Raw genomic sequence first — 27,834 nt, 5'->3', positions numbered from 1 at the left:
GCCCGATGCGGGGCTCGATCCCAGGACCCTGAGACCAGGACCTGAGCCAAAGTCAGATACTTAACCTCCTGAGCCACTCAGGCGCCCCCTTGTTGAATGATTCTTTCCGAAGCCAGCAGCACGTGTTAAAATCCTTGACCACCTCTGGAGACTTCAGGATACAGTGGGGCTGGGGAAGCACCATGTGTGGCCGTGTGCCAACCGTCCCCCAGCCCTCCAGGGAAAATACTCTGCAGCTTCCGCGGCCCCTGCTGGCTGCCACCCCCAGGCCCGGAGCCCCCATCTGCACAGGAGTCTCCCCAGAACCTCTGGGAGCTTGGGGTCCTGACATGTCCTTGGGGGGACGCCTGGGGCCTGACCACAGGAGGGGCTGCCTCCCTCGGGATGGCACCCCCAGCCCCAGGCCCTGGGCGGTGGGCAGAGGGGCCCCTGGGCAGCCAGCTCCCGAGCTGCAAGGTCCTGGTGCCGGGGGTGCCTCCGTGCTCCCGCCCGACACACCCCTGGCCAGCTGCCCTCTGCCTTGTGGCTGAGCTTGGAGGGACGGTGACGGCTGGTGGTGGGTGGCCACCTGTCAGTGAAGGGGTGACACGTGACACTCGCGGCCACAGGGTCTCCGCAGTGCTGGACTGTGTGCCGTCGTGGAAGGGACATGGGCTGCCTCCTTCGGCCCCGGGGGCCAGCTGAAGCGCGGGTGGCAGGGCAGGCCCGGCACAGCGCTCCGAGCGGGCAGCGGTGCCTCGGTGGGTCCCCTTCACGCCCCCGCGGCAGGAGGCAGGAAGCAGGCCAAAGCTCGGGGCTTCCCAGGCCCGTCCTGGCCGTGGAGCCAGGAGGCAGGTGTGCGGGAGGCCCTGGGCAGCGGGGCCCACGGTTCTCCCGCGGGACGTAAAGGTGTGGGGCGTGTGACTCCGGTGTGGCCGGTTCTGTTGCCCGTCGGCCAGCTGGGTAACGGCCCCGGGAGATGTCCGCGTCCTGCCCCCAGCTCCCGTGCGTGGGGGACCTTACGTGGCTTTGCGTGTGTGGCTCAGGGAGGACTTTGAGATGGGGTCACCCTGGCTTCTTGGGGGGCCCTTGGCGCCCTCACAGTCGTCGCTAAGAGTGTGGGGGGAGGGGCAGGGGAGGTACCGTCTCGGAGGTCAGAGCAGAGCCGTGCTGCACGGGCCCCCCCCCCCACCCCTCTCCGGGGCCCAGCCTCCAGGGACCCGGCCGTGTCTTCTTGTCACCTCCTGTGGCTCCAGGAAGTGTGGAGCCCCCGAGCCTTGTTGGGGTCCCGGGACTCAGGTTACCGTCCATAACGCACTGGGTGGGGGCCTGGGTGGTGGCGCTTCCTGGGGCCCGACAGGCCGCGGGCGGAGAGGGCGCGAGCGCTTGGTGCTTGTCCCAGGCCTGGTGCTGAGTCCCTGCTCGGACGTCCGGCTGCGCTGCCGCCCACGGCCCTGTGAGCAGGCGGCCCAGGGCTCTGGCTCCTGTCGGGGAAACCAAGGCAGAGGGCTCTGCCCAGGCCACGTGGCCATGGAGGGGATGTGTGTGGGTGCTTCCTTTGCCCCATCCGCACCCGGAGATCTGGGGCGGGGCTGGGTGGGCGCCTCCTGGCCTGCGTGGCTGCCCATGCTCTGCTTCCTCTCGGCTGAGCTGGGCAGCAGGCCCACTGGCCGTGGGATGAGTGGGTAGTGGGACTCGAGAGGGGCTCTAGGGTGTGGCTCACGAGCGTGTGGCATGGCACACCCAGCACCCCTTGCCTGAGCGGTGGTCCGGCCACAGGTGAGCACTCACTCTCTCCATTGTCATTTACCTGTGTCCTGGTGAGATGCAAGTGCCGTCTCGTCCATCCCCCACAAAGGTCTCCCTGTGGGGTCTGGCAGGGAGGCCTGGCCAGAACTATTCAACTGCTTTATGGTGCGCTGCAGTCCCGGTTCTCCTTGGTGGAGGCCAGGTGGACTGGACATCCTTCCAAGCGAGTGAGGGGGTCCGCAGAGGTGAGGCAGTGCAGAGCGTGGCTGTGCAGGGTCCCTGGAAGGAGGCGCTACGTGCCCAAAGACCAGGAGGTTTGATGCAGTCTCAGGAGTGCCCAGGAGGGTTGGGATGGCAGGGACAGCAGTAGGTACAAAGGCCCTGAGGCATGCAGGGCTGGGCATGCTCAGGCAAAGGGGTGGGAGGAGCTGCGTAGTCTGGGCTCACTGTGGTGTCATGCTGGGGGATGACGCTGGGGGTTCCCCTGGCTGCTGGAGGGGTGGGTTGTGGGGGCCTGGGGTGGAGCCTAATGGACAGGATGCAGAGAGGGGTCGGCTGGGATCTGGCTCTGCAGGGGGAGCCGATTAGCCTTCACGGTGAGGGAGGCATTGGGGGCGGATTTTGGCCAGAGCTGCTGGGGGGCAGCGTGTGTCCTGAGAAATTGGGGCTGAGCCAGTGGGGGGAGATGCAGGGAGCTTCTTGGTGGGCACAGGGTGGGCGTGTGGGGGTGGGGCTGGGGACTTTCTCCACATCTGTGTGTGCAGCCACACTGTGTGCCCTGCTGTCTAGTTTTTGAGGACCTGCTGAGAGGGTGCATGGAGCCCCTGGGCCCCCTGGATGACTCCCCCAGACTTGTCTCTCCCCCAAGCAGGAGGACGGCTGGGGGGTTGGCCCTGTGACATCCAGGGATGCGGGGGGCATCCTCCGTGCCTCTGGCCCCTGGTGACCACCAGTCTTCTTCCTGATCTGTCTCTGTGGCGTCCCATTAAGGGAGCCACATAGCACGTGGCCTGTGAGCGTGGCTCCTTGGTGCCAGGCTGTAAGGTCTGTCCTGCTGTCACAGGGGTCAGAACTGGTCCTCCACGGCTGGCCGGCAGCACCCCGCTCTGTGCACCTGCTCCTTGGCGGGTGGGCTCTGGGCCCGGGCGGTGGCGTGGCCGGGGCGGACGGGGCCTGGTCCTGCGGGGCAGGGGTGGTGGGGAACCCCTCTGCCCCAGGCCCAGCCTGTGTTGGTGGGGGCAGGGCGGGCGGGCTGGCCCCCGGAGCTGACCGCCGTGTCCTCCCGCCCCACAGCTTCCTCATCGTCCTCGTCTGCCTCATCTTCAGCGTGCTGTCCACCATCGAGCAGTACGTCACCCTGGCCACAGGGACCCTCTTCTGGATGGTATGTAGCCGCTCGAGGGGCTGTCCCAGCCGCTGGGGCTCTGGTCTTCCAGACGAGTGGGCCGTGGGGGGGCAGCGAACAGCTCCCGGCCTTCCCCGCCTGCACGATGACCGTGTCCTGGTGTCCGCTCTGCTGCTCAGCAGCTGTGGGCAGTGGGAAATTGGAGGTGCGGGGACCCCCACCCTGACACATGTATTTGCCAGGATGTGACAGTCAGGCTGGGATGAGAGGAGCCTGGGACTGGTGGTCTGAGAGGGCTTCCTAGAGGAAGGGGCTTCTGAGCTGGGCTGAGAAGGGAGGACAGGAGGAGCTGTGGGCACAGCTTGCCAAACCTGCACTGTGGCCCTGAGTCTGGGTGACTGCCGACCTGGGCTGTGGCTGCATACTGACCCCACGGGTGTCTCATCCTGCCCCTGGCCTCTGCCCAGAATGCCTGGGCCACCTGGCTGGCTCCATCCACTGACCTGTATCTTACCACCCTGACTCGAGGTGCCATTGTCACTGTAAACCAGATGTCCAGATGCACATGGATCTGCTCGGAGACGCTCCTGTCCTGTGGCAGGTCTGACCCCCAGGGCCATGTGGCTTTGATGGCCTGAATGGCCTTAATTGTTTGCTCCTTGCAGTGACCGCCACCACCTCCCGCCCACCTAGCTTGCAGGACAGACCGGATGGCATCTGACGGGTGCCTCCATGGGCGTGATGTCCGTCAGGGTGAGGTCTTCCCGTCCACGACCACGGCATCTGCCAGGAGGGCCTTAGGGCTTCGTGATGTGGGTCTAAGATGGTCGCTGGGAAGCCTATTCCTGGTGATGGTGGTCTTTCCTGGCAGTGGCTGCCGCAGACGGGGCTCACTCTTCCATCGTGTTTTCTGGAGTTCCCTCTGCCCTCAACACCACCCCCCCGGCTCCCTCTCCCCCTTCCCCCTCCTCGCTCTGTCTCTCACCCTCTCTCCCCCACCTCTGTCTTCCTTCTCCCCACCCCCATCTCCCCCTCCTCTCCCTCTCCCTCTCCGCATCCGTGAAAGCCACTGAAGGTTGTCTCCCTGCTCAGCCTGGGGCTTGACTGCATTTGGTCATTGCTGGCAGTGCTGGAACTCTGGTCCCGCAGAGTTTTCTGGATGTGGGCTCAGTGAGGGGTAGCGAGGCGGCGAAGCGGCTGCTGGGCAGGCCAGGCTTTACGGGGCGGGTGGGCTCCCCGTACTGTGGTCTCGGGCTGGCGGGATGCGTGTGTGCTCTTGGTTGGGGGAGCCCTTCGAGTCCGAGGCGAAGGTGTTGACTTGGACAGCTGTCTCGTGTCCTCGGAGATGGTGGTGACGGCAGATGTCCCGCTGTGGATCCTCTCACTGTCCCACGCACTGTTTCTGTGGTCCTACCAGACTGGGCTTTTCTATAAAAGCAGGGACATGCTTCCCGTCTTCCTGTCGAGAAGCAGGATGGTGAGAGGGCCAGCCTTTAGGTGACACCCCCGCCCCCGTCCAGGTCCTCTGGTCCCGGAGGCTGCAGCGCCCTGGAGACAGCTGGCCACTCCTGCATCCGGCAGTGTGTCAGCTGCCGCGTCCTAGAGACAGTGTCCCCGAGGCCCTGCCCTGGTGGGCCCTGGTGCTGGCCGGCGTGTGGGGGGTCCATCTCCCCTGCAGCTGAGGGGTGGGCCATGCTTCTCACCAGCCGGCACCTGCTTTCCCAGGGTGGGGACGGTCCTTCCCGCCCGCCAGCTGGCTGGGGAGGAGCTGGTGGGGAGCAGGGAACGTGGGAGGGGTCTCTTCATGTTGTCCCATGGCCCCCGAGCCCCAGCCTGGCCCCATGGAGCATGTCCGCTATGCGGGCTGCTGGTGAGTCCCCCCCTCTCCGCATGTCTGAGGGGACTGAGCTCCTTACCTGCTGGAAGCCAAGGCTTCGGGGCAGTGGCCGGACTCCAGGGTGGCCCTCCTACTGGACAGAAGTGCTGCTGGGCTCAGGGGCCTTGAGAGAGACTGGGGTCTGGGACCCGGGCCTGCCAGTGAGCACCCTGGGGCCGCCGAAGCAAAGCTGCACAGCCGTGTGGCTCAGGGAGCATTTATCTCCCACCACCCTGGAGGCCGAAGTCGGAGATCAGGGGCCAGGACCCCCTCGTGTGGAGGGAGGGAGCCCTCCGGCGTCTCCCCTTACAAGGACACGGATCCCACACACCCAACTCACGGCAGCGACCTCGTGTTACCTTAATCACCCCCTGAACGGCCCCTCTCCAAATAGAGTCCCGTTCTGAGCTGCTGGGGGTTGAGACTCCAAATGTGAATTTGGGGGGCACACAGCTTAGCCCATAAGGCCCCCCCTGAGTGGCTTGGGTCAGTTACTCCAGTACCGGGAGTTTCGCTCTCAGGTTTTAAGAGGCTCTGACAACATCAAGTTTCCGCGTTGACGTAAGGCGCGCCGGACGCCCCCGCATGCAGTGGGCTGTGTGCACCGAGGGTCCTGTGCTCCGGCGGCCACTTACCCCGTCCTGTGCAGCTCAGGCAGGGCCCTCTGGTGCCGCTGGGAGGGTGGGGCAGAGCCTGCTGAAGCCGCCGGGCCCAGCCAGTTGGGACCCTCCCAGACATGGCCTGCACCCCAATGTGTCGGTGGGTGTGTTCCCTGCACTGGGCACGGAAGCCAGACCGGCAGAGGGATTACCTCTACAACAACCACAGCGTGGGTGCAGACCCTGGTGTGGCCCGGCCTCCGCTCTCCTCTTGCTGGCCAGGAGCACCTCCCTCCCGGACGAGGCTTCTCAAATTCAGAGCTCATAGTCGATGTCACGGCCTACAGCTGCCTAGAGCTCCTGAGGGAGGCAGCGGAGGGCGCCAGTCACATCTGGGCAGCCCCCCATCCCACCCCCCCAGCATCCCAGCAGCTCCCCCCGCATCCCAGCAGCTCCCCCAGCATCCCAGAAGCTCCCCCCGCATCCCAGCAGCTCCCCCCGCATCCCAGCAGCTCCCCCAGCATCCCAGCAGCTCCTCCCGCATCCCAGCAGCTCCCCCAGCATCCCAGCAGCTCTCCCCACATCCCAGCAGCTCCCCCCGCATCCCAGAAGCTCCCCCAGCATCCCAGCAGCTCCCCCCGCATCCCAGCAGCTCCCCCCGCATCCCAGCAACTCCACCAGCATCCCAGCAGCTCCCCCCAGCATCTCGACTGCCCCCATCCTGGCCACCCCCTCCATCTGCACATCCCCTCCATCCCAACAGACCACCCCCCAGCATCTCAGACGCCACGCGTCCCTGGCCACCCCCTATCTGCCTCCATCTCTTAGGCGCCCTTTCTGCTAAGCTCTTGGTCATAGCATTTCTGAGGCCCGCGTGCCACCTGGTGGCCGTTGTCTGAACTACAGGCACAGTTCCCCAAGCTGAGGATGGGGGCTCAGCTTGCACTGGGGAGGGGAAAAGCGTGCAGGTTGGGTCCTGTACCCCTTCCTCTGGGACCAGGATGGGTGTGCCAGCGAACAGCTCCCCTACCCCAAGCAGTGAGCCCACTCCCGCTGTGTCCCACCTTCCTTCCACCTCTTGGAGGACTGAGAACCCGTGCAGCCTCTTGTCCCCCACCCTCCTGTCCCACCACGGGCCCTCTCCTCCAGGCAGCCTTCTTTGGTTGGGGTGGGCAGTGCTCTCTAAAACAAATCTGACCCTTCCCCAAGCTCCCCATTGCAATAAACTTGGCCTCTCTCTCTGGGCCCCCCAAATGCTGCACATTCAGGCACCCTTGTCCCCATAACTTTGTCCTCCCCTCTCTCTACCTCACTCTCTCCCTCTACCTCAGTGCACTGTTTGCTGACCCTTGGACACTCCCCACCGCCTCAGGGCCTTTGCACATGCTCTGCCCTTGGCCTGCCAGTTCTTCGGCATGTCACATGACGGGCCTCTCATCTAGTTCTGGGCCTCAGCTTGGTGGTCACTACTTCTGAACCTGCCATCTGGGGGTTCCCCATTCCTCCCTTCCAGGATACCCGCTCTTTCCCAGCAGTGTGGGCATGCGGTGGCGGGGAGGAGGGGGGCTCTGAGGGGGGGTTAGAGCTTTCCATCGTTGTGTGCTACTTGAGGACAGGCGCCTAGCAATTCCATGGACCCCACATGCTCAACATTGTGCCTCCAGGATTTGAACTTCCCACCTTTGAGCCCCTATGCCCAGAGCTGCACCCATAGGACACCCCGAGACCTCACCTCCCTGTCCCCCACACAAATTAGAGGGGGTGGTCAGGACGGCCTCAGACTGAGCCCTCTGGTGGCCTTGCTGGGTTTCCAAGGACTTCCCAGCTCAGTGGCTGGATGGAGCCGAATCTTCGAGGGGGCTTTAGCTGGCTATTTCCGGCTGCCACTGGAGAGTCATGGCCATGGGGGGTGGCGGGCACTGGGGATACAGCAGCGGGGAATGAGACCGCCCGGCCCCAGCCTCCATGGGCAGATAGGAGTTATGTCCTGTGGTGGGGCCAGGAAGGAAGTGCAAGGTGAAGAGGGGACCGGGGTGGGATGTGTCTGCCGAGATGCTGAGGGCTTCTCCGAGAAGGGGAGAGGAGCAGGGTATGTGGGCAGGGCTTGGGGGTGGCCGGGACAGGCGGGGATCGTTCCCGTAGCTCACAGTCTCCAGGGTGGGCCGGGCAAGCACAGGTTCCCCTGGGAAGTCAGGGGGACTTCCTGGGGAGGTGTCAGACCCCAGGCAGAGGGAGACCCATTGGGGGCTTGGGGGGCGGGCTTAGGGAGCCGTGTTGGCAGCCCTGGGTGCAGGCGGGTACAGAGTGGGGCTGTGGGCCACCAGGTGGCGCTGCTGTCCACGGGATGCGGCTGGCCCGGGCCCAGAGCGCAAGCGGGAGCCAGACCGCAGTTGGGAGCCCGGGAGGGGCCGAGCGTGGGCTCCGAGCAAGGGGCTCCGAGAGCAGCCTGATGTGTAAATGGTGGAAAAAAGTCACTACGAGCTGTGCTTTCCCAAAGAGCCCATAGTTCTGCCTTTCCTTTCATACACTCAGCGTTCATGGAGCGGAGAGCTGTTATCTGGCCGGAGCAGGGAGCCCCGGGGCGGCCTCCGAGGGATTAAGCGTTCTGCTGAACCAGGCGGATTCGGTGCGCCTGCAAAAGACATTTTGGGAGGCATCTCCTCTCTGCTGCGGGTCTGGCTCTGGGAGCGGCCCACGTGGGGCCTCAGACTCGTTTGCGGCTTCCTCGGCAAAGGGCTCCCAGCGCGGTGCGGGCGTGCACACACGGCCTGCTGCACACGTGTGTGTGCGTGGAGCGCACAGTGCCCTGAGTGTGCGTGTGGCCATGTGCACGCGTGTGCGTGTGTCGTGCTTCCCGCCTGCGTCTGGGTCCGCGTGGCCCGAGAGCAGGCTGCGGGCGGGTGGGTGGCAGGGCGACGCGGCAGGCCCAGGTGAGGCCCTGGGCTCCATCTCTCCCTTGTTTCTCAGGCCCCACACAAAGAGAGGCTCCGAAAAGCACAACACAAACACGGCGTATTTCGTGCCTCCTGGTGCCGAGCATACCAGGGAATTGTCCCGCGATGCTGTGGTTAAAAACCCCGTGAGCCGCGGCCCGGAGGCCTGGGGGATGAGGTCATCGCTCGTGGCTTCCTCCCTCACTGCCGAGGCTCCCTCAGCCTGCCGCGGTGACCCAGCCCTCCTGCCAGCTGGCTTGCCCCCCGGGGTTCCTGCTTCCCCAGACCCTCCCCGCCCTGCGGGCCTCAGTTTCCTAGCTGCACCAGGAGGCTCCCCTCCAGGACTCTCAGCCCCCTTGACAGCCCTCGATGGGTCCCCGTATCCTGGAACGAGGTCCAGGCTCTGTCCCCGGCCCCCAGCTCCAGTGCATCCACAGCTCCGGCCCTGTAGACACGCACGTTTCCAGCCTCAGCCCTCCATACCCTTCCCATGCCAGCAGGGACAGCTGGGCTGACTTCAGAGCCCGTGGCCCCCGTGGAGTCTGCAGTGCACACCCTCTGCAGTCTCCTTCCCTCGAACGGAGGGGACGCGACGCACAGAGCTCAAGTCACTCGTGGCCCTGGAGTGCCACTAACAAGCCCCGAGGCCTTGTTTTCTCGGGGGCTACCTCCCACCCAGAGCGCTCTTCTCACTCTGCCCTCACCTCCCTGCTCAGGAACCGCTTCCGCATTCAGCAAAGCCCCACTCCGGCACGCCGGCTTCCGGGACACCTGTCTGCCAGCCCTGTGGCGTCCCCTGCTTCCTGCGCCGGACCTCAGGGTCCTCCGGGAAGCCCTCCTCTCCAGGCTTTGGAACCTCGAGCTCCTTTGTCTCTGTCCGCAGCACACGGGAGCCACCCAGGAAGGCTTGGGTCTCCCTGCCCGGCTCTTCTCTGCTGCTGTCTCAGAATGGGGGCCACCACCGCCCCCCACCCTGGTTGGGACGTCTGCCGTGCGTGTTCAGCCAGCAAACATTTGTTAAGCACCTACTATGTGGTGGGGATAGGTGTGCAGAGAGGCGTGGCTCTTTGGGGCAGGACCCAGGCTTCGTGTCTGCAGCCTGCAGAGCCCTGCCTGAGGGGGACCAGCGCCCCAGTGCGGGGGAGGAACTGGGCCCCGGCCCCCAGGGTGGGAAGGCGGCGGCGTGCATACCCTGTGTGTCTGCATACTTCTGCCCATGCGTTCTGCCAGGGTCACCGCTGGGCGTTCGGGTTGTTCCTCGCAGGGTGGGGGCTCTCGGCTGACCCTGTGTAGCCGAACTTCCACGGGCCGACCAGAGCCTTGCTGCTTGCAACAGGAGCTCTAAAAGCTGCAGAAGAGCCTCGTACAGCTGCGATCTGCATTCTGGGTGTTTCTGTGCCGGTACAATGCAGAAGGGCAGGGAGTTTTTCAAGGGGTTCTGGCAGGCCGAGGGGCGGTGGGGCCACCTGGAGCCAGTGGGCCTCGGGTCCCCGCTGCATGGCCTGGGTACGGAGCGGGCTGTGCTCTGCTCAGCTTCCTGCACGCAGGCCCTGGACCCCACCAGGTGCTGCCCCGGTGACAGGATGTGGGGACGCTGCTGCTGGACGGGGCGGGGACACAGGTGGCCATGAAGGTCCAGGGCACGGGCAGGGGGCCTGGACGGTGCTGTGTGGTGGGGGCAGACTGCTGTGGGGCTGTCTCCCCTGTGCCGGGGAGGTGTGGGGGAGGTCCCGCTGCTCCCCCTCAGTCCGGGTCGAGCCCTGGGGCCCCTGTATGTGTCTTAGGGGCCTCTTCCCGGACTTGGAAACCGTTGTCCTCTAGGGAACCTGGCCAGTGCACCAGAGCCCCATGCCTGTGGGTGGGGGGATGCCCCGAGAATGAACCCCTGCCCCCTGGTGATGGTGGGGTCACTGAGGGGTGACTGAGGCACTCCTAAGACCCCCGAAGCAGGGGCCCCGGCGCTCTGACACCTGCTCCCTGGGCTTCGCCCCCCGCCCCCCCACCCCACCGCCCGACCACTGTCCACTCTTGGGGCTCACTGCCTGTCCCAGATCTGCGTAGTGTCCTCTCCGGGAGGGGTTGTCGCAGGTTTTGACCTCTGTGACCCGGGTGCCTTGGCCATTCCTTCATGGTCTTCCTCCTGTGTTTGGGGGGCCGGAGCCGCTGTGCCTGCTTTAAAAAGGGGACTGTGCTCCGGCCCCCGAGGATGCCTGAGCAGGAGGAAGCTGAGGGTTCGAGGCTCAGGGGGCCCAGGGCGGCGGCTCGGGCCATCCCCACCACCAGGGGACAGAGTTTCCACCCCACCCGGGGCCCCGTGCCTGGGGAGGGTTCCAGGGTTTGGACTGGCGGCGTTCCTGGCCTGAAGGCAGCTGCTTCTGAGGGGACAGCTGACATTCCTTCATGCGGGGTCTGCACTCAGCCGAGAACTGTGAAAGCGGGAGTCCTCGCTGTAACCGGAACCTTCTGCCCGTCCACCGGGGCTGTGTGTGTGGAGGGTCCTGCACTGGCTCGTTTTCTGTAACAAAGACGTCCTCTGTGAGGCCCACAGCCGGGCCCGTTATCTGTCGCCAGGACTGTCATATCGATCAAGTCTGCTCAGGACGAGGTGGGGGGCTTGGGCAGGGGGTCACGGAAACGGCCCCAAGTGTCTGAAACTTTCCTGAAGCACACCCCAAGGCCCCCACAGATGTTGCCTGGAGGAAAAGGGCAGGCGGCCCTTGGTGGTCAGGGTCCCCGGGGTCCAGGGGCGACTGCCCGGGGGCCGAGTGGAGGCCCCGGGACACTGAGAGCCGCCAGGCCTGGCCAACACCGGCCTCTCCTGCCCTACAAGTCGCCCGAGTCTGGGCCTGACCACGTCCCACAATACTTCCTGTTTCCAGCTGTAAAACCCTGTGATGCGAGGTGTGTGTTGGCGTCTTTGCTGGGGGCCCAGTGAGAGCCCGGGCGCACCCCCATCCGTCTGCCCTGGGCTCCGCCGGCCTCTTTGACCCCGCTCCCTGGGAGGCCGTCTGCCCCGTCCACAGGCTCCCGAGGGCGGAAATGACCGGCCTGCCTGTCGGGGAGCAGGGGCACTGGGGCGGGAAGAGCCAGGGAGCCGGAATAGCCCAGATGCGGGGTCAGCGGGCCCCGAGGCCTCTCCTGGCACCTGGGGTGCGTGCGTGCTCCTGGTTTCTGGGCTTTGCTCCCCAAAGTGGCCAGGTATCTGGGTGGCCTCGCACTCACCGTACCCCACTGTCTTTTCTTTCCTCCTTTCAGAAATTGTGACGTTTCAGGACCGGGTGGGTGACCAGACACACAGCCATCCCGGGTTGGGGTGCAGGGGGGTGGGGGGACGCATGGGGCGCCCCTGGCTCTGGACAGGCAAGGGGCTCAGCTCAGCCTCCAGTGTCGGCAGGAAAGGAGTCCCTCCTGCCCGCCATACGAGGGGTGTATTCACCTGCACTGGGGGGCCCATCACCCGCCCCCAGGGAAGATTCTCCCTGCAGGGCGCTCTGGGTGTGTCGGGAAGGTGTGAGCCCGGGAGGGAGGGCTGGGCTTCCTGGCGCTCCCAGGCCGGCTCCCGTGTCTTCCCTCCTGCCTGGCCCGCCAAAACTCGTTGTCAACGTCTCCCAGAGGCCCAGGACAAAAGTCAGACGCTGGGGTGGGGGCCCCTTGCTGTGGGCCCCGCAGGCTCCTCCATTCGGGATTTAGCGGGATTAGAGTGTGCCGTCCGTGGGACAGGTGTTTCCTTTATGCTCTGCCCGAGGGCTGCAAAGACACTCGTCATTAAGTGCCACATTCAGTGGGGGTCTCCGGCGCGGGGTAGCTGGAGGGCCGGGTTTTGTGAGGGCCTTGTTTTCACATCTGACCTCGGCCAGCTGGAGAGCCTTGTTTTAAGCACAGGGTAACAGCTGACATAACATAACGGGGACCGGGCTGAACAGGCAGTGTGTCGCCGGGTGCAGGCGGGGCCTGGCACTGGCGCTCAGCGGGGGCCTCCCGGGGGGCTGCCCTGGGGAAGTCGTCCAGGGTAATAGGATGAGCCCGGAGGGGCCTCGTGGCTGTGGAGCGCGGCGTGGCGGTGTCTGCCAGCTGTCACTGCCCGGACGCGCGGGCTGCCCGAGGGGCTGGTCGCCGGGCGGGGGCCACGGCCGTGCAGGTGTCGCAGTAATGGCCCCGGGGTACAGCATTCAGACGGGTTATAATCATGTTCTCTGCCTCCCCAGGTCACACAGAATGAAAACCAGAGCCCCGGCTGTGGGGCCACTGAAGTGTGTCATTGTGTGGCTTCACGGGCAGGAAGAAGGGGGCTCGGTGCAGCTTTGCGGGGTCGGCAGCTCACTCAGCTGACCTCGGGCCGGGGCGCGGTAGCTCCCCTGCCGCCGTTTTTTGCTTTCTGGTTATAAAGTCATGCTTCCTGGTGGACTCGACCAGCACCAGGCCTAGAAACGCTCCTCGTACCCAAAGCCGAGCTGGGGTGCCTGTGGCCAGTGGCTCTGTTTTCCCAGCTCGGTGGAGGTCAGGGGTAGTTGAATCAGCAGATAGGGAAGACCTGCCTGGTGTGGCCCCAAGGCCTAACCAGGAGGCAGGCACACGGAGGCGCTCGCGGTTACGCAGAAGGGCACACGCATGCGTATGGATGCGCACATGGGGGCGCCCGCATGTGGACACGCTCACGTGGCCTGCTTGCTCAGGCACATACACGTGTCAGCACGCACACGTGCACACAGGCACACAGCCCTGGCGCTTCGGGCCGGCAGGGAGTGAGACCCCCTCGGGGCCGCGTTCCATTTGCACATTTAATCCAGAAACTGTCAGCACGGAAGCCTGGAGGAGAACAAAATGTCAAGTGTGTGCTGAGAGGCGCAGCCTGCCCCCTTTCCTGGCGGGCGATGATCTGGTCAGTTTCCGAGCACGATGAGCTGAGAATAATTTGTGCATTCAGAGCAGGGTTCGGTGGGGGGGCCTGGGGGAAGGGCGGGTGTCTTTGCTTCGTTTTCAATTTCTTGAGCTGTCCCGGAGCCTCTTCGTGGGGGCCGCTCTCTGCACCCGGCCGGGGAGGGTTGGGGACTAGTGCCGTGGTCCTTGGGGTCCGTGAGTTACTCATTTCTCGGTGTTGCCTACCGTGTGAGGTCCCCGCACCCCACGTTTGCTGGGAAAGCCTGGGCTGTACCACCACCCCCGTGACCTCGCTGTTTCTGGGAAGCTGGGGAGCCTGAAGGAGGCGGTTGGGGTCCAGGCCCCCCGAGACCGCCCAGGGGGCCCACACGTGTTACCTTCCCCAAGCCTGAGAGCCCTCGTATGGGAAACTCGAGTGATGCTGGCAGCTCTGACACCTGGGGCCATGGGCGGCGGGCACATACGGCACCAAGGTTCTCAGTCCAGAGGCCCAAAGGGACAGCGGTGGATAGCGGTGGGTGGTGCTGGACGGCCTCCTCGTCCAGGCAGGTGCGCAGTGGCGGGGTGGGGGTACCGGGGAGGCGGGTGGGAGGGCCGTCTGTACCCACCACAGGTGCCCCAGCCTCCAGGCAGCAAGCTCACGGCCACGCAGGCGCCTGGACCTACACGCCCGTTTGTCTCTGCTGCTGTCTTAACACAGACCAGCCCTATCGAGGAGTAGTCGACACGGGATAGATGCCGTGTGTGAAGTGCACACTTCAGTGAATTCTGACCCGTGTAGACACCAGGAGACCATCTGGACAGCAGACACCGCCGTCATCCCCAGAAGTGTCCCCATGCTCTTGGGGTAACCTCCTCGCACCCGTCCCCACTCAGGAGCTTCCCACCGATGGGGACTGATAGAAGTCAGCACAGACTGGCTTGTGTTTTCTAGAGTTTTCTAGCGCCTTCCTTCTGGCTCCTTCCCTTGGCATCATCTTTCCGGGGCTCGTCCCGGTGGCTGTGGGTCAGGAGCCCATTCTTCTTCACCGCTGGTTCAAATTCGCCGCACGGACGTCCCGCCATCTGTGTGTCCGCTCACGTGTTGCTAAGTGTCCAGGTCGTTTCCAGCCGTGACCTGTGATGGATACACGCGTGTCCAAGTCTTTGTGCCGATCTGTATCTCCGTTTTTGTGGGTAAGCACCTGGGAATAGGCTGGCTGCCAAGGACGTAGGTGTTTGACTGTCGAGGACGCGGGCAAGTGGCTTTCCTTCTGCGTTCCCGCCGCCGTGGCCTCACCGATGCCTGGTGTGGGGGGTCTCTTGCTTTAACCAACGTGAGTGGGTCGTGGCATCTTGTGTTTTAATCTTGATTCTCTAATGACTGAGGACGCCAAGGATCTTCCCGTGCGCTCCGCTGTCCTTCCCGTAACTTTTGAGGCGAAGTATGTTTTCAGATCTTCCGTTGTAGAAATGAGCTGTTTGTCTTATTATTACGCTGTGAAAAGCTCTTTATGTGTTGTAGGTACGTGGAGGTAGGTTCACAAATATTTCTCTTGTCTGCGGTTGCCCTTCTCATTCATGGAACAGTGTCTTTTAAAGACGAAAAGCTCCCCATTTTAATGAAGTCCAGTTTATTGCTTTTTTCCTTTTCTTATGCTTTTCGTGTCTAAGAACTCTTTCCCAAACATGTGACTACTAAGATTTTCTTCTGGTACTTCCAGTGCTTGCATTGAGCTCCGTGAGTTAACTTTCGTGTACCATGTAAATCATGGGTTGAGGTTCATAATTTGACACGTGAGTGCACAATGGTCCCAGTGCCGCTTGTTGAAGAGTGTCCTTGACCCACGGAACCACACCGACACCTTTTTTAAAAGTCAGCTTATGAGAACCTGGACCTATCTTTGGACTGTTGGGCTGCACGGAGCCGCTGATCCGTGTCCGGCCAGTGCAACAACACCTCGGCTGCGCCAGCTTTAGAAGAAAGCGTGCAACGAAATAAGTTACTCACGCAGCTTTGTTCCTCCCTTTCGAGTTGCTCGGATTATCCCAGGTCCTTTGCACGTCTATATAAATCTTAGAAGCTGCTTGTCAGCTTTTACTAAGAAGCGTGGTGGGATTTTGTTTGGGATGGCCCCAAAGCCCGAGATCCGCACGGGGAGGATGGATCTGCCCAGATCGAATCTTCCGGACCACGGATGCTGCACACTTACTTCCCCGTTTATTTAGATCATGAATTTCCGTCCGGATGTTTCGTAGTTTCCAACACAAAGGTCCCGTGCGTCTTTTGTCTGACACTTGAGTTTCCTGTTTCACGCTGTGGTCCGTGGGATTTCTTTGGTACATTTGGTTTCTGGTTGTTCATTGCTGGTATTCAGAACTATAATTTCGGTATCTTATGTCTTGAAACTTTCCCAACTTGATTCTTACTTCTAGCAGATTTTTTTTTTTTTACTGGATTCTGTGGATTTTTTTTTTTTACATTGATAATCACGTCTTCAAATAAAGGTCATTGTACCTCTTCCTTTCCAGTCTGGATGCCCACCTGTGTCTCTCGTCCGACGGCGCTGGCTGCCCCTGCGGCACTGTGTCTAACAGAGGTGGGCAGAGCGGACATCCTCGCCTCGCCGCCAATAGTAGGAGAAATGCATTGCATCTCTCGCCACCCGTGAGTGGGTGTCTGTAGACCTCCTTTCCCAGATCGAAGAATATCCTTTCTGGTACAAATGCTGGAGAGTTTGGTGTATTGGTGTGTTTTTTTTATGGTTTTGTTGTTGTTGTTTGTTTTCAACACAGGTGGACGTTGAATTTTTGTCAAATGTTTTTTCCACATCTCTTGAGCCAAGCATGGTGAATTATGTTGACTGATTTTTTTTTATGTTAAATGAAGCTCGTGTTGCCAGATAAACCCTACTTCCTTCGTGTCATCTTACCCTCTGTATATACCTTTGGGCTTCGTTCGTTAAAATCTTGCTAAGGACGTTTGCATCTCAGTTCGTGAGGGATATTTTCTGTGGTTTTCTGATAACATTTTGGATTTGGCACCAGAGTAACACTGTCATGGTCGAGTGAGCTGGGCTGTGTTTTTTCTTCATACGGAAGAAGAGTTTGTGCAGAATCTTAGTTCTTCCCTACATATGTGGTGGAATCCGTCAGAAAGCTGTCTGGGTCTGGGCTTCTCTTTGTCAGAAGTTTGTTAACTAGATTTTAAATGCACTTAATGAAATATTCAGGCCACCTGTTTCTTCCTGGGTGCGCTTCGGTATTCTGCATTTTCGAAGGACTTTGTTCATGTCACCCAAGGTGTTAACATCTGTGGGACACGTAGTGATGTCTCTTCTTTCCCAAGGTTGGTAATTTGTACTTCTTTTTTTTTTTTTTGGTGATCAGTCTGGCTACAGGTTCAGTGATTTTATCGATCTCAAAGAACCAACTTTTGATTGGGGTTTCAATGTTTCTTTTCTGTGATTTCATTGGTTTCTGTACTGATTGTTATTTTTTATTGTGCTTGCTTACTTTTACTTGGCTGGCCTTTCTCTTGTTTGTTAAGGTGGACGCTGAGGGCACTGGCTAGTGGTCCCTCTAATACGGGGTTTGGGGGTATACGTAATTGCGTCCCACAGATCTTGATGCATTACAGTAGTTTCATTCCATTCAAAATATTTTCCAATTTTCTTTTGGTTTTCTTCTTCGATGCCTGGATGATTTAGGAGTGTATGCCTTACTTCCTAAACATTTGAGGATTTTCGAGATACCTTTCTGATACTGATGTCTACTTTAATTCATTTGTGGTCAGAGAAAATGCTCAATGTGATTCGATTCTTTTTAAATGCTCTAAGACTCGTTTGATGGCCCAGCATATGGTTCGTGTTGATAGATCTGGCACCAGGCACGGGAAAACAGTGTGTATCCTGCTGTTGGGAGGACTGTTGGGAGGACTAAACCTCGACTAGGTGGCTGTGGTCGGCAGTGGGGTCGGCTGCGTCCTCCCTGGTGTCCTGTCTGCTCGTTCTGATGATGACCACAGGCTCTGAGACCTCCAGCTCGGATTGTGGGGCCGTGTGTGTGTTCTTACGGGGCTGGTCTCTCCTGCACGGTGTCCTGTGAGGCTTTGTTATTGGTGTATCGATATTTAGGACTGTTGTGTCCTCTGAGGAGCGGGCCCCCTTGTCACTCCGAAGCTGCCTTCTTTATTCTTGGTCATGTTCCAGGCTCTGGAACCTACCTTGTCTGATAGTAAGGCGACCACTCCAGCTTTCTTTTCCTTGATGTTCCCATCGTGTATCTTTTTCATTTATTATGCTTTTAACCTGTGTCTGTATTTGAAGCGTGCTGCTTTTGTGAAGCGTATGCTGAGTCTTACCTGAGTCCACACGGTCTTCTCTGGATGGGTCAGAGTTCAGCTCATTTGCACAGATTCGCATGGCTTAGATCCTTCGTCTCAACTCCATCATCATCTTTCCTAATTAAGTGTATTTTGTCACAGTTGCTGTTCTAGTTTTCCCTACAGGAGGCGTGTTCTTTGCTCTACAGAAACACCCTGGTATTCGGGAAGGCTCGTGCTTCTGTTCTGACGGCTGCTTCTGTGCTCACACCTGTAACGTTTCCCGGCTTTGTTTTTGCACGTAACCCATCACAGTCTGGTGTGCTGACCTTCATCCATAGCCCCAGATACCCTCCCACTCCCCAGAGCAACACGTGTAGCCCTCTGACCCCTGTCTGTGTTCCAGACCCCAAAGCCCGGGTGGACCCCTGGGTGCCCGGCAGAGAGACAGTGAGGTGAAGTGGTTGCGGTCCTCAGTGGGGGCTCACAGGTGGCCTTGCTGAGTAGCGTGGCTCCGTGTGAAGGGGAAGGACTGAGTCATGCAAATATTCGTCAGGGGTGTTTCCGGCAGAGGGGACGACGCATGGGTATGGCCCCTGCCCCGCACCAGCCCTGGCCTGGCTGGCCCTTCTGTGCCTGAGCTGGGTGGGGCATCGGCCGCCTGCCTGTGCCCTGTGTGGGAGCCTCTGTCTCCCGCCGCGGAGTGCCGGGGGACCCCAGAGCTTGGGGGAACCCCAGAGGCAGGGGGCTCACTGGCCTCGGGGCAGGAAGGCAGTCGGGCCTGGGGAGGGATACAAAACGGCACCGTGAGTGTGCACGCGTTTCTTGTGGGGGCCCCACGTGTGACTATGGGCTTCACAGCTCACACGTGCCCCCCGCCCCGGGACAATGTGGACTTGAGTGGGCAGGGCACGTGCCAAGAAAACTTCTTTTTAACATTCATTTTATAAAACTAATAGTCTATTTTTCCAGGATTTTTAAGCTTACAGAAAAGGTGAGCAGAAAGCACAGACTCCTGGACACCTGCCCCCCACCCCCGGCGCCCCCACTGTTGCCGCCGCGCATAGTACGGGGCGTCTGTCACAATCGCTGGACTGACATTGATCTGGTGCCATTCACTCGAGTACACAGTTTACATTAGGGGTCACTCTTGGTGCACTTTCTGTCGGTGTTGACTGACGTCACTGCCCTGAAGGCTCTCTGTGCCCCCTCTGCCTCCCTCCCTCCCCCGAGCCCCTGCTGCCCCAGGTCCCGTGCCGTCTACACCTCCGAGGCAGACCGCACTGGCGGTGGGGCTCAGGACCCCGGGTGGGGGTCCTCTGTGCCCGCACCTCCCCCGGCGAATCCGCACACGTCTCGCGGGCTCCTGCCCGGTGTGCAGGCGTGCCCTGGGCTGGGCAGGCCAGAGCCACCACCTGACTCCCCGGTGGGTGCGTCCAGAAGTGGGGCCCTGGGCCCACGTCTCGGCCTCGGAGGCGGGTTGAGCCCTGACAGTCAGTGGCCTCGAGCCCGCGAGCGCTTCCGCTCCTTTTGTCTCCCATAAGCGTTCGCGCCCCTCGGCGATGAGCTGGGCTGTGCTCCGAGCATCCCCAGAGTGAGGGCACCCCCCACGACCTTCAGTGGTCGGGTCTGGGCTTGGCTGCTTGGGGTTAGAGGTCAGGCTCTCTGACCTGGGGCCCCTGGCAGCTGTGTGTCTGGGAGGCCCTGGGCCCACGCGTGCCCTGTCGCTTCTGGACGTGGGCTTCCCTTCACCCCTTGTCCAGAGCGTGCTGGCCGCCCGCCTGGCTCTCTCCTTCAACCAAGCCTCACTGGCACCTGCGACATGGCGGGCACAATAGACCTCCTCGAAAAGCAAATGAGATCCAGTCGCTGCCTTGTTTAGAACTCTCCAGAAGCTTCCCACGGCTGTGAAGGGACGCCCACACCCCTCCCCATGACCCACAGAGCCCCTCGAGGCAGGGTCCCTGCTCGGCTCTGCCAGCCCCGCCTCCCGGACTTGGCCTCCCCGACGTCCAGCCTTCACCATGCGCCATCCTCCCGTCCTTCAAGCTGCAGCACGCGAGTCACTTCCTCGGGGAGGCCTGCCCTCCACCGCCACGTCGCCCTCGCTCACGCGCCAGCCGTTGGGTCCCCCCGACAAGGAGCCTTTTCGGTCCCTGTGCTGGGGTCTCTGCGGGGAAGAGCCCCTGATACTGTGGTTGGCTGCCTTCCATGTGGGGTGCCCTGCCAGTCACCCCACCGCCCCCACGTCAGGTCGCTCTAGGGATTAAGTGAAATGGTGTAGGCGGAGGATGGGAGAAGCCAACATACTTTGAAGGTCACAGAAAGCTCAGAACTCTGCAAACTCCCTACTGAGCAGCTCTGCATGTGCACCTGGGGCGGGGTTGGGGGCTGGAGAGCCGCCTGGAGTGAGCCGGGCGCCCGCACCAGTGGGGCCAGGGACGTACCTTGGTCGGAGAGCTGAGGTGGGGAGCCGAGCCAGCCTGTGAGCCCAGGTCCCCCGAAGGCGAGTGGGACATGGGCTGTGAGTCTGCAGCTGGTGGAGAGGGCTCTCTGTGGGGGGGGGACAGCTTGGGAGCTGCTCCAGGGAGGCTGCAGGGCCCCCTCGACTGTAGGGCGGGCTGCAGGTGGCCTTGGGCTCAGCCCAGGATCGGGTTGCAAATAGGGTTGGGGTCTCAGGTGTGAGGTTTGCGCACAATCTGGTCGTGGGGCTTCGTGGGTACCTGTTTCCCGAGTGTCTCTTATGCACCCAGCCGGGGTGTGGACATGAGCCAGACCGAGTGTGAGGCGCCCTCAGGAGCTCTCAATGGAGCATGAGACTGGTGGTGGCCGGTGGTCATCAAGAGTAAGGGAAGCATGCTGTGCTCAGTCCCCAGGGAAGACGCCGAGGAGGACCATGGGGGTGCGGGAGACCTCCTGGGGGAGCGCGCGGGGACAGTAGGGCAAGTCCCGGATGGCAGGAGCTTGGTGGGCCTGCTGAAGGCCAGGCGTCCACTCTGGGCAGCCGGGTTGCCAACCTTGGACTCAGGGTATTTTTTTTTTAAATCTCCAAAAACCAACTCTTTGGTTTAGCGTCTCTCCTTTTACTGTTAACTTGTCTTTTACGAAAGAATCAATGTGCTCAGCTGTCTCTTCTGTGGGCTTCCTTATTTGTGCGATTTCTCCCTGTTTTCCACTTGGGCTTGGAGCCCTAACTTCCCAGCAGTGAAGCCGCCCGTCTCTAGGTGTCCGGGTCAGCAGGTCATGGCAGACGTCGGCAGTCCCATGACCACGGCCGCAGTCCCCATGGAGAGCATCCCCGTCACCCCCAAAAGTGCCTCTGTGCCCCTTGGCAGCTCACCCCCGCCCCCGCGCCCCCAGCACCTGGTAATCAGGGATGTTTCCTGTCCCCGTAGTCTTGCCTTTTCCAGAACGTCATGTGAAAGGCATTCTGCAGCAGAGAGCCTTTGTGTCTGGCTTCTTTCACGGAGCAGAACGCGTTTGAGATCCATCCATGTTGTGGCCTGTGTTCACTACTTTGTTTCCTTTTAATTGGAAAGGATAAAATGTACCACGGTTTGTTTATTCACAGGCTGATGGACATTTGAGCTCTTTCCAGTTTTCAGCTGTTATGATTAAAGCTGCCCTGATTATTGCATACAGGTTTCGAGTAGCCCTGTCTTGATTCCTCGCGGGTAAGTCCCTCGGCGCGGTCGACGCTCGCTGACCTTGCTAAGAAACCGAGAGCGCTTTCCCACAGTTGGCTCCGTGGTGCGTTCCTTCCGTGCACGCAACACCGTCTCGGTGGCTCCGGCGGTTCATCCGCACTCAGTACCGCCCGGTCCACGGTGTTGGAGCAGACGTGTGGCCACACCCCACGGTTTGGTGGCATTTCCCCGGTGACCAGCGACACCCAGAACCTTCTGCTGAGCTCATTTGCCACGCACGCACATGCGGTTTGACCAAGGGCGCGGCTTGTCGTCCGCTGTAGCCGTCAGGTCCTAGGAGTGGTTCCTAGTATCGAGATATAAGTCTAGACAGTAGATTTGGACGGTCAGATGGACATTTCCCGATATCCCCCCACCCCCAATCTGTGGCTTCTCTTTGCTCCTAACTCCGTCTTTCAGAAGAGCTGAAGTTTTTAATTTTGACAAAGTCCAATTTTTCAGGGTTTGTTGGGTTTTTTTTCTTTAAAGGTTCATGTTTTTTATATTCTGTCTAAGAACTATTTGCCTAATCCAAGGTTACGAAGACTTTTCTTCTATATTTCTGTAGAAATTTTCTAGCTTTACATTCGGTGTTTATATCTGTGATTCATTTCAAGTTTAATTTTATATGCAGTGACAGGTATTAAATCTTTCCTGCATGTGGTTATCCAATTGTTCCAGTGCCGTTTTTCCATCGAATTAGTTTGACACCTTTGATGAAAATCAGTTGACCATATGCGTGGGTCTGCTTCTGGACTTTCTAATCTGTTCTGCCACTAGCACACTGTCTTGATTAATGTGACTTTTATAGTAAGCCTTGAAATCAGGCTGTGTTAATCCCTCAATTTTGTTCATTTTCAAAAGTATGTTGGCAATTCTAGCCCTCTGCATTTCCACCTAAAGCTTAGAGTCAGTTTGTTAATTTCTACCAAAAAAACCCCACAAAACACAAAAAACCCCACAACAACGGCAGCCCTGCCTCAGTGTAGATTAGGGCTGGGGCGAGCCGGCCCTATGCTTAAGTCCGCGGCACGTCTTTGTGACCTTCAGCTTCTCTGCCTCCCGGACACGATGTGTCTGCACACTTACTTAGATATTTTCACGTACCGCTCACCCATGTTTTACAGCTTCGAGGGCACAGATCGCACACATCATTTGTGTGGTTCGTTACTGTTTCATGTTCCTGACACCGGAATGGAACGGGTTCTCAATCCCCCTGTTGGATTGTTCGTTGCTCACATGTTGACCTTGTGCCCCGTGGCTTTGCTAACCTTATTGGTTCTGGAAGCTTTTTTTTTTTTTTTTTGGTAGATTTTTTAGGATTTTCTATGGAGATGATCGTGTTGTCCCCCAACAAAGTCAGTTGTTGTTTGTTTTCTGTTTTTCCCTTTTCAATCTCTGTGCTTTCTGCTCCTTGCTCTTGCCTGATGCCCTGGCTAGAAGGAGCAGTAAATAGGAGAGAGCCCCCGTCGTCGGGCCCCTGGTCTCGGGGGGACGTGTAGTCTCTTGCCAGGAAGTGTGATGCGAGCTGCGGGTTTGAAAGGTGCCCCAACCGGCCAGGGAGGCCCCCTCCCTTCCTACACTGCTGGGCAGAGTGGCTCTCGGGCCCCGGTTGTTGCATTTCAGCTGAGGTGTTTTCTGTGTCATGGAGAAGATTGCGTGCGTTCGTTCTTTCTGCTTTGTCAACGTGGTGAACGACCCTGGGTGATTTTCAGTTAGCAAACCAACCCCGGGTTCTTAATAGAAAGCCCGCTCGGTCATGATGCGTTTCTAAATAAATATATGGTTGGATTTGATGTGCTAAAATTTCGTGTCGAGTTTTTGCATCTGTGTTCATGGGGGATATTGTCTGTGGTTTGCTTGCTCGTAATGTCTTTGCTCTGGGCATTAGACAACGGCTGGGAAGTGTTCCCGCCTCGCGGTTCAGGAAGAGTCAGGGCAAAGTTGCTCCCTGCTTCCATGTCTGACAGAGTGTGCAAAGCCGTCGGGCCTGGGGTTTTCTTTGTGGGAAAGTTTTTGGTTAGAAATTCAGTTTCTTTCACGGGTTGAGGGCTATTCTGTTTCTTTCTTCCCGAGGAACTTGGGGTAGCTTGTGTCTCTGATGCTTTTCCCCTAGGAGCCAGAGCCCCCACCCATCTCGTGACCAGTGTCTGTCCCCTCTGTGGGATCGTGGGTGCTCGGGGCCGTCCGAACGCAGGGGACCCTCCTCGGTGCCCTGACAGGGGACACGGGCTGGCGCCCCAGAGCTGCCCTCAGGCCCCTCCCAAGCCCCTCATTGCTGGCTGCCCAGCTGGGTACCCCCTGCGGGCACACTGGTGACAGGGCATGGTGGGGGGCTGCGGGGGACTGAAGAGCGGACCTCCTCTGTTTCCTTCCAGCCCTGTTCTCGGGAAGGCCACCCCTTCTCAGAGGAACGAAATGCAAGTAGACGGCCCTTGGAGCCCATGGCACGTCTGCTTTTGTCTTACGCTTTTACTCTATAAACTCCAGCCCTAAAACAACATACATCCTTCTGAAGCCGTTCACATATTAGCTCTTAAAACAGCAAAATCCGTGCACAATTTCCTCTCAATCCCTTAAAACATTCCTGAAAGAAAAAAAAAAAACTGTTTAAATTCCCCGCCTGTCATTACAATCTGGACGTGCAGAGCCGGGTGGGGTGGCAGGACGCAGAGGAGCGGGGCCTCCGCACGCGCTCCCTGCAGAGACCCGTGACAGACGCGGGCCTGCCCGCCCTCCCCCAGGGTGGCAGCCCCCCGGCCGCCGGGTCCTTGGAGCCCCTCAGCCTCTGCTAAAGTAAACACCATTCAAACCAAGGCAGAGCCTTTCAGCACTTCAACCAGATAATTAGAAAGGGTTTTCATCCCCGAGTCTCTCTCGGTTTGGTAAACTTCTCGTTCTGGGCAAATTCTTAAATAAGACATTTTTAGAAGCTCGGGCTCTCAGCAAATACAACTAGGCCTCCCCCTGCGCCCTCGTCCCCCCGTCCCGGCTGGCTAAGGTGGCCGTCCCAGGGGTGGGGCTTCTCTGGGGTTAGCAGCCCTCAGCAGTGAGGTTCCGGGGCTGAAAATAAACCCCATTTAGCTGGCCCGTGGACGGAAATAGCCCTGTCTGGGGAAGACGGGGGATTTGCTTTAAACACGTGTAAAGCTGGCTGCCAGGCGGCTAATGGTGTCTGCAGCCGGGCACAGGCGGGCTCTGGGCCTCCCGCTCCCCTACCACAAATTGCAGGGTGGCCCACCTGGCTACTCCTGTGTGCGCGAGGCCCCGAGTGTGATTCACAGAGCTCTTAGCCCCAAGGCCACGAGGTGGGGCTCAGTGGGGGGTTCAGGACCTGCTTTCCAGAAAGCCCCACCTGCCTGTTTCACTCTTTGGAGCACCGGACACCCCCCCACCCCAACACACACCCACCTCTTCCTGCCCCTGGGCCTTTGCTTCTTCCAATTGTCAGCCTGGGATGCTTCTTCCAGCATTTTGGGTTCTGTCTTCAGAGACGAGATTTTTCCATGTGGTGGGGAAGGCACAGGCCAGTGTTCACTTATGCAGAGAAAGACACCATCTCATCAAGGCCTGCAAGACCTCTTCCCGGGAGGAGAAAGCTTTGGGAGTTGTGACTTGGATACCCACAGGGACCTTTGTCCAGCCCTTGGTCTGATCTTGATGATAACCCGGAGTCCCCGGGGCTCCAGTGCTGTCCCCTTGAGGCCAGAAGTCTGCAGTCAAGGTGTCAGCCGGCGGATCACTTCTGAGGCTGTGAGGGGAGCTCTGTCCCAGCTTCAGGCTGTTGTGGGCCATCTGCGAGATCCCTCGGCTCATAGATGCAACACCCCGTCTCTGCTCCATGCTTGCACGGCATTCTCCCTCATGTGCCCATCTCCCTGCCGCTTGTAAGGACCCAGTCATGTTGGATTAGGGCCCACCCTAATCACCTGGTCTTAACCGATTACATCTGCAAAGATCCTATTTCCAAATAAGGTCCCATTCACCGGTCCTTGGGCTCAGGACTTCAGACACACTTCAGCCATGAACGGTGTCTGGGCCAGGGGAGTGGGGTGGGCCTGTGAAGCAGGGGACACTGGGGATCATTCTGACCAGTCCTCTTCTGGTATGAGAGGCAGGTGACCCTCGGGGACTCTTGTCACCCATGGCACCAGTGGCTCCCGGCCTGCACCCAGGTTTGGCACTGTGCTCAGAGCCAGGGACTTGGTCAGAGGAAGGAGACAAGAGAGGTCCCTGTGCTCAGGAATTCTTGAAAATGGTGCAGGGTTTCATGAAGTCTATGGAAGTGATGTTGGAGAGCCGTCAATGGGGGTGGAGGGACAAGGAGGAAATGAAGTCACACAGATTCCTGTCTCTCTGGGGACAAAGCCACCGGAAGGGAAACTACAGCGGAAGCTCTTCAGATTGGAGCAGGTGCGGTTACAAGTTTCAGGAACGGATCACACAGTGACGGAACGAAACAGCTCAGTGAAGCGTCCACACTCAGGAACGAGGAGGGAAGGGGTCGTACACTGACCACCTCTCCAGCTCAAAGGAAAATGAACGAAACAACAATATAAAATAGCAAACAGTAGGATGGGAAAAATCAAAACGGGTGTGTCCAGTTTTACACTAAATGTAAATGGTCTGAATGCCTCTATTAAAAAGCAGAGGACTATGAGAAAAGTTTTTATTTTTATTTTTAACAAGTGCGTCGTTGAGAGGAATTCAGTAAAGCAAACTAATAACAGACAGTTGAAAAACAAAGGAATGGCCAAAGCAATGACACGCAAGTACACGCAGAAGCAGGGTGAGCGGTGTCCATGTCCGCATCGAGACAAGCCCACCCAAGGCACTGCTCCTGGAGGAGACGTATCTGTGAACTCTGATGTGTCAAACGGCAAAAAAAAAGTTTGTAAAATGAAAGCTACTGGAAAGGCAGGGCAAAACAGATTAAATGGATCACTGCAGGATGCACTTCTCAGAATAACACAGTTCTGGGTGACACGAAATAAGTGAAGGTACAGACAGTTCATGTTGCAGCGGTCTCTAACGGTAATCTGAAACAATGGTTCCTGTTGCCTATGGCCATGTAACAAGCATCCCCAGACTCCGTGCCTTCACACGCCTGTCACTGATCTGCAGTGTGGGCAGGGTTCTGTGGGGACGGTCCCTCCCTGCTCTTCCTGGCCTCAGCTACAGGCACCACTGCCAGGATGGCAGGCCTGCCTGTTCCCCAGGGCTGCCCCATGATGCCTGGCTTCTTTGCAGCTCAGTTCCTGGACTGGGAGGTGGGCAGTTCTGGAGAGTGGGCGGGATCACTTTGCCACCTTCTTTCAGTGCATGGAGCCCAGATAGAGCAGGACGAGTTGCTGAGAATCTCGGGCACGTGTTTTAAAGCCAGCACTGTAACTGTGGATAACAGAGATGTTCTCTTTCCTTTTGCCCACGGAACACTGGTAGACCCGATCATTTTACTTGGCTGGGAAGAAGCACCTAACACATTTTGAGATGTTGAGACATTGTTGGCTGTGATCAAAACCGAATACAATGAGAAATAAACAGCTGCAAGGTGACCACAAAGGCCCCGCCGTTTGGGAATCACACCGTGCTCTCCTCGGTCACTGCCATGACGGACAGAAGATGAACGTGGAGAGAGCACGTTACGTGGGATAATGGAAAGTCGACCCCTCTGAGTGGTAGGAAGCACCTTCCCGGCCTGCCCCCACTCTGGCACCGGCTGTGGGCACCTGCAGTCTTCATGCCATCGCCCACAATCATGTGCTAGTGGCTTCTTCGCGTGGCAATGTTGTCTTTCCACGTGGCTTGAAATTCACTCATTAAAAGCAAATAATAGGTAAAATGCATACATTACACATGTGCATGGATTTGTGGAATTCCTCCTGGGTGCCCACTCTTCGCCAGGTGTTCTGGGGGCGTCCAGGGGCCACGTAGCTGCTTCATCAGAGTCTATGAGAAGCCCTTTCAGGGCAAGGAGAAGACAGCTGCCCCAGGGGCCACTTTCTGGCCACATCTGCCTCCCCCACCCCAGTCAGGTGTTCAGGAGGGGCCGTGCCCCGGTCCACCTCCCGACCTTGGGAACACCCAGGCAGGAAGGGGGAGCGGGCCACGCTTAGGCACCCCAGCGATGCTGGCATGTGGTCCTATACCGCGAGCTGGGTCCCAGCCCCCGGGCACCTCGCCAAACCACCTGAATCGTGTGTGACTGGAGTCGGCCTTGGTACGGCGCCCACAGCCTGTGGGAAGGGAAAGTTACTGGTGGGCAGACTTTCTGCAGAGGCTGAGCTGGGCAGCCTGTGATCCCAGGATAATGGGCCTCAGGATAGGTTAGGGCCGCAGGTGGGGCCGAGTCTCTGGTTTTGGTCTTACCCTCCCTGCCCCCCAAATACACAGATCGCTGTGGGGTCAGACCTCTCTGCAGAGCCACGGGCGTTGGGCAGCGGGGTTCGCGGGTCCCTGCGGAGCTACAGACGATGGAGGAGATGC

At 59.3% G+C, this 27,834-nt stretch overlaps 1 protein-coding gene across 3 annotated transcripts in view; it reads left to right on the top strand.

The window, feature by feature from the left end:
- The window catches only part of KCNQ1 (potassium voltage-gated channel subfamily Q member 1), a 322,363-nt gene that overhangs the window by 43,456 nt on the left and 251,073 nt on the right, over nt 1-27,834 (top strand). For all 3 annotated transcript variants that reach the window (XM_045770689.2, XM_045770690.2, XM_045770691.2), the window contains exon 2: nt 3,022-3,112. In XM_045770689.2, coding sequence (XP_045626645.2) covers nt 3,022-3,112 — 91 coding nt within the window. The remainder of the gene's footprint in view (nt 1-3,021; nt 3,113-27,834) is intronic.

Source organism: Ursus americanus, chromosome 24 (genome assembly GCF_024610735.1).
Source record: "Ursus americanus isolate L20-20 chromosome 24, mUrsAme1.1.p, whole genome shotgun sequence".
Classification (NCBI taxonomy): Eukaryota; Metazoa; Chordata; class Mammalia; order Carnivora; family Ursidae; genus Ursus; species Ursus americanus.
The sequence above is the reverse complement of the archived record's forward strand: the minus strand, read 5'-3'. Positions and strand labels throughout refer to the sequence as shown.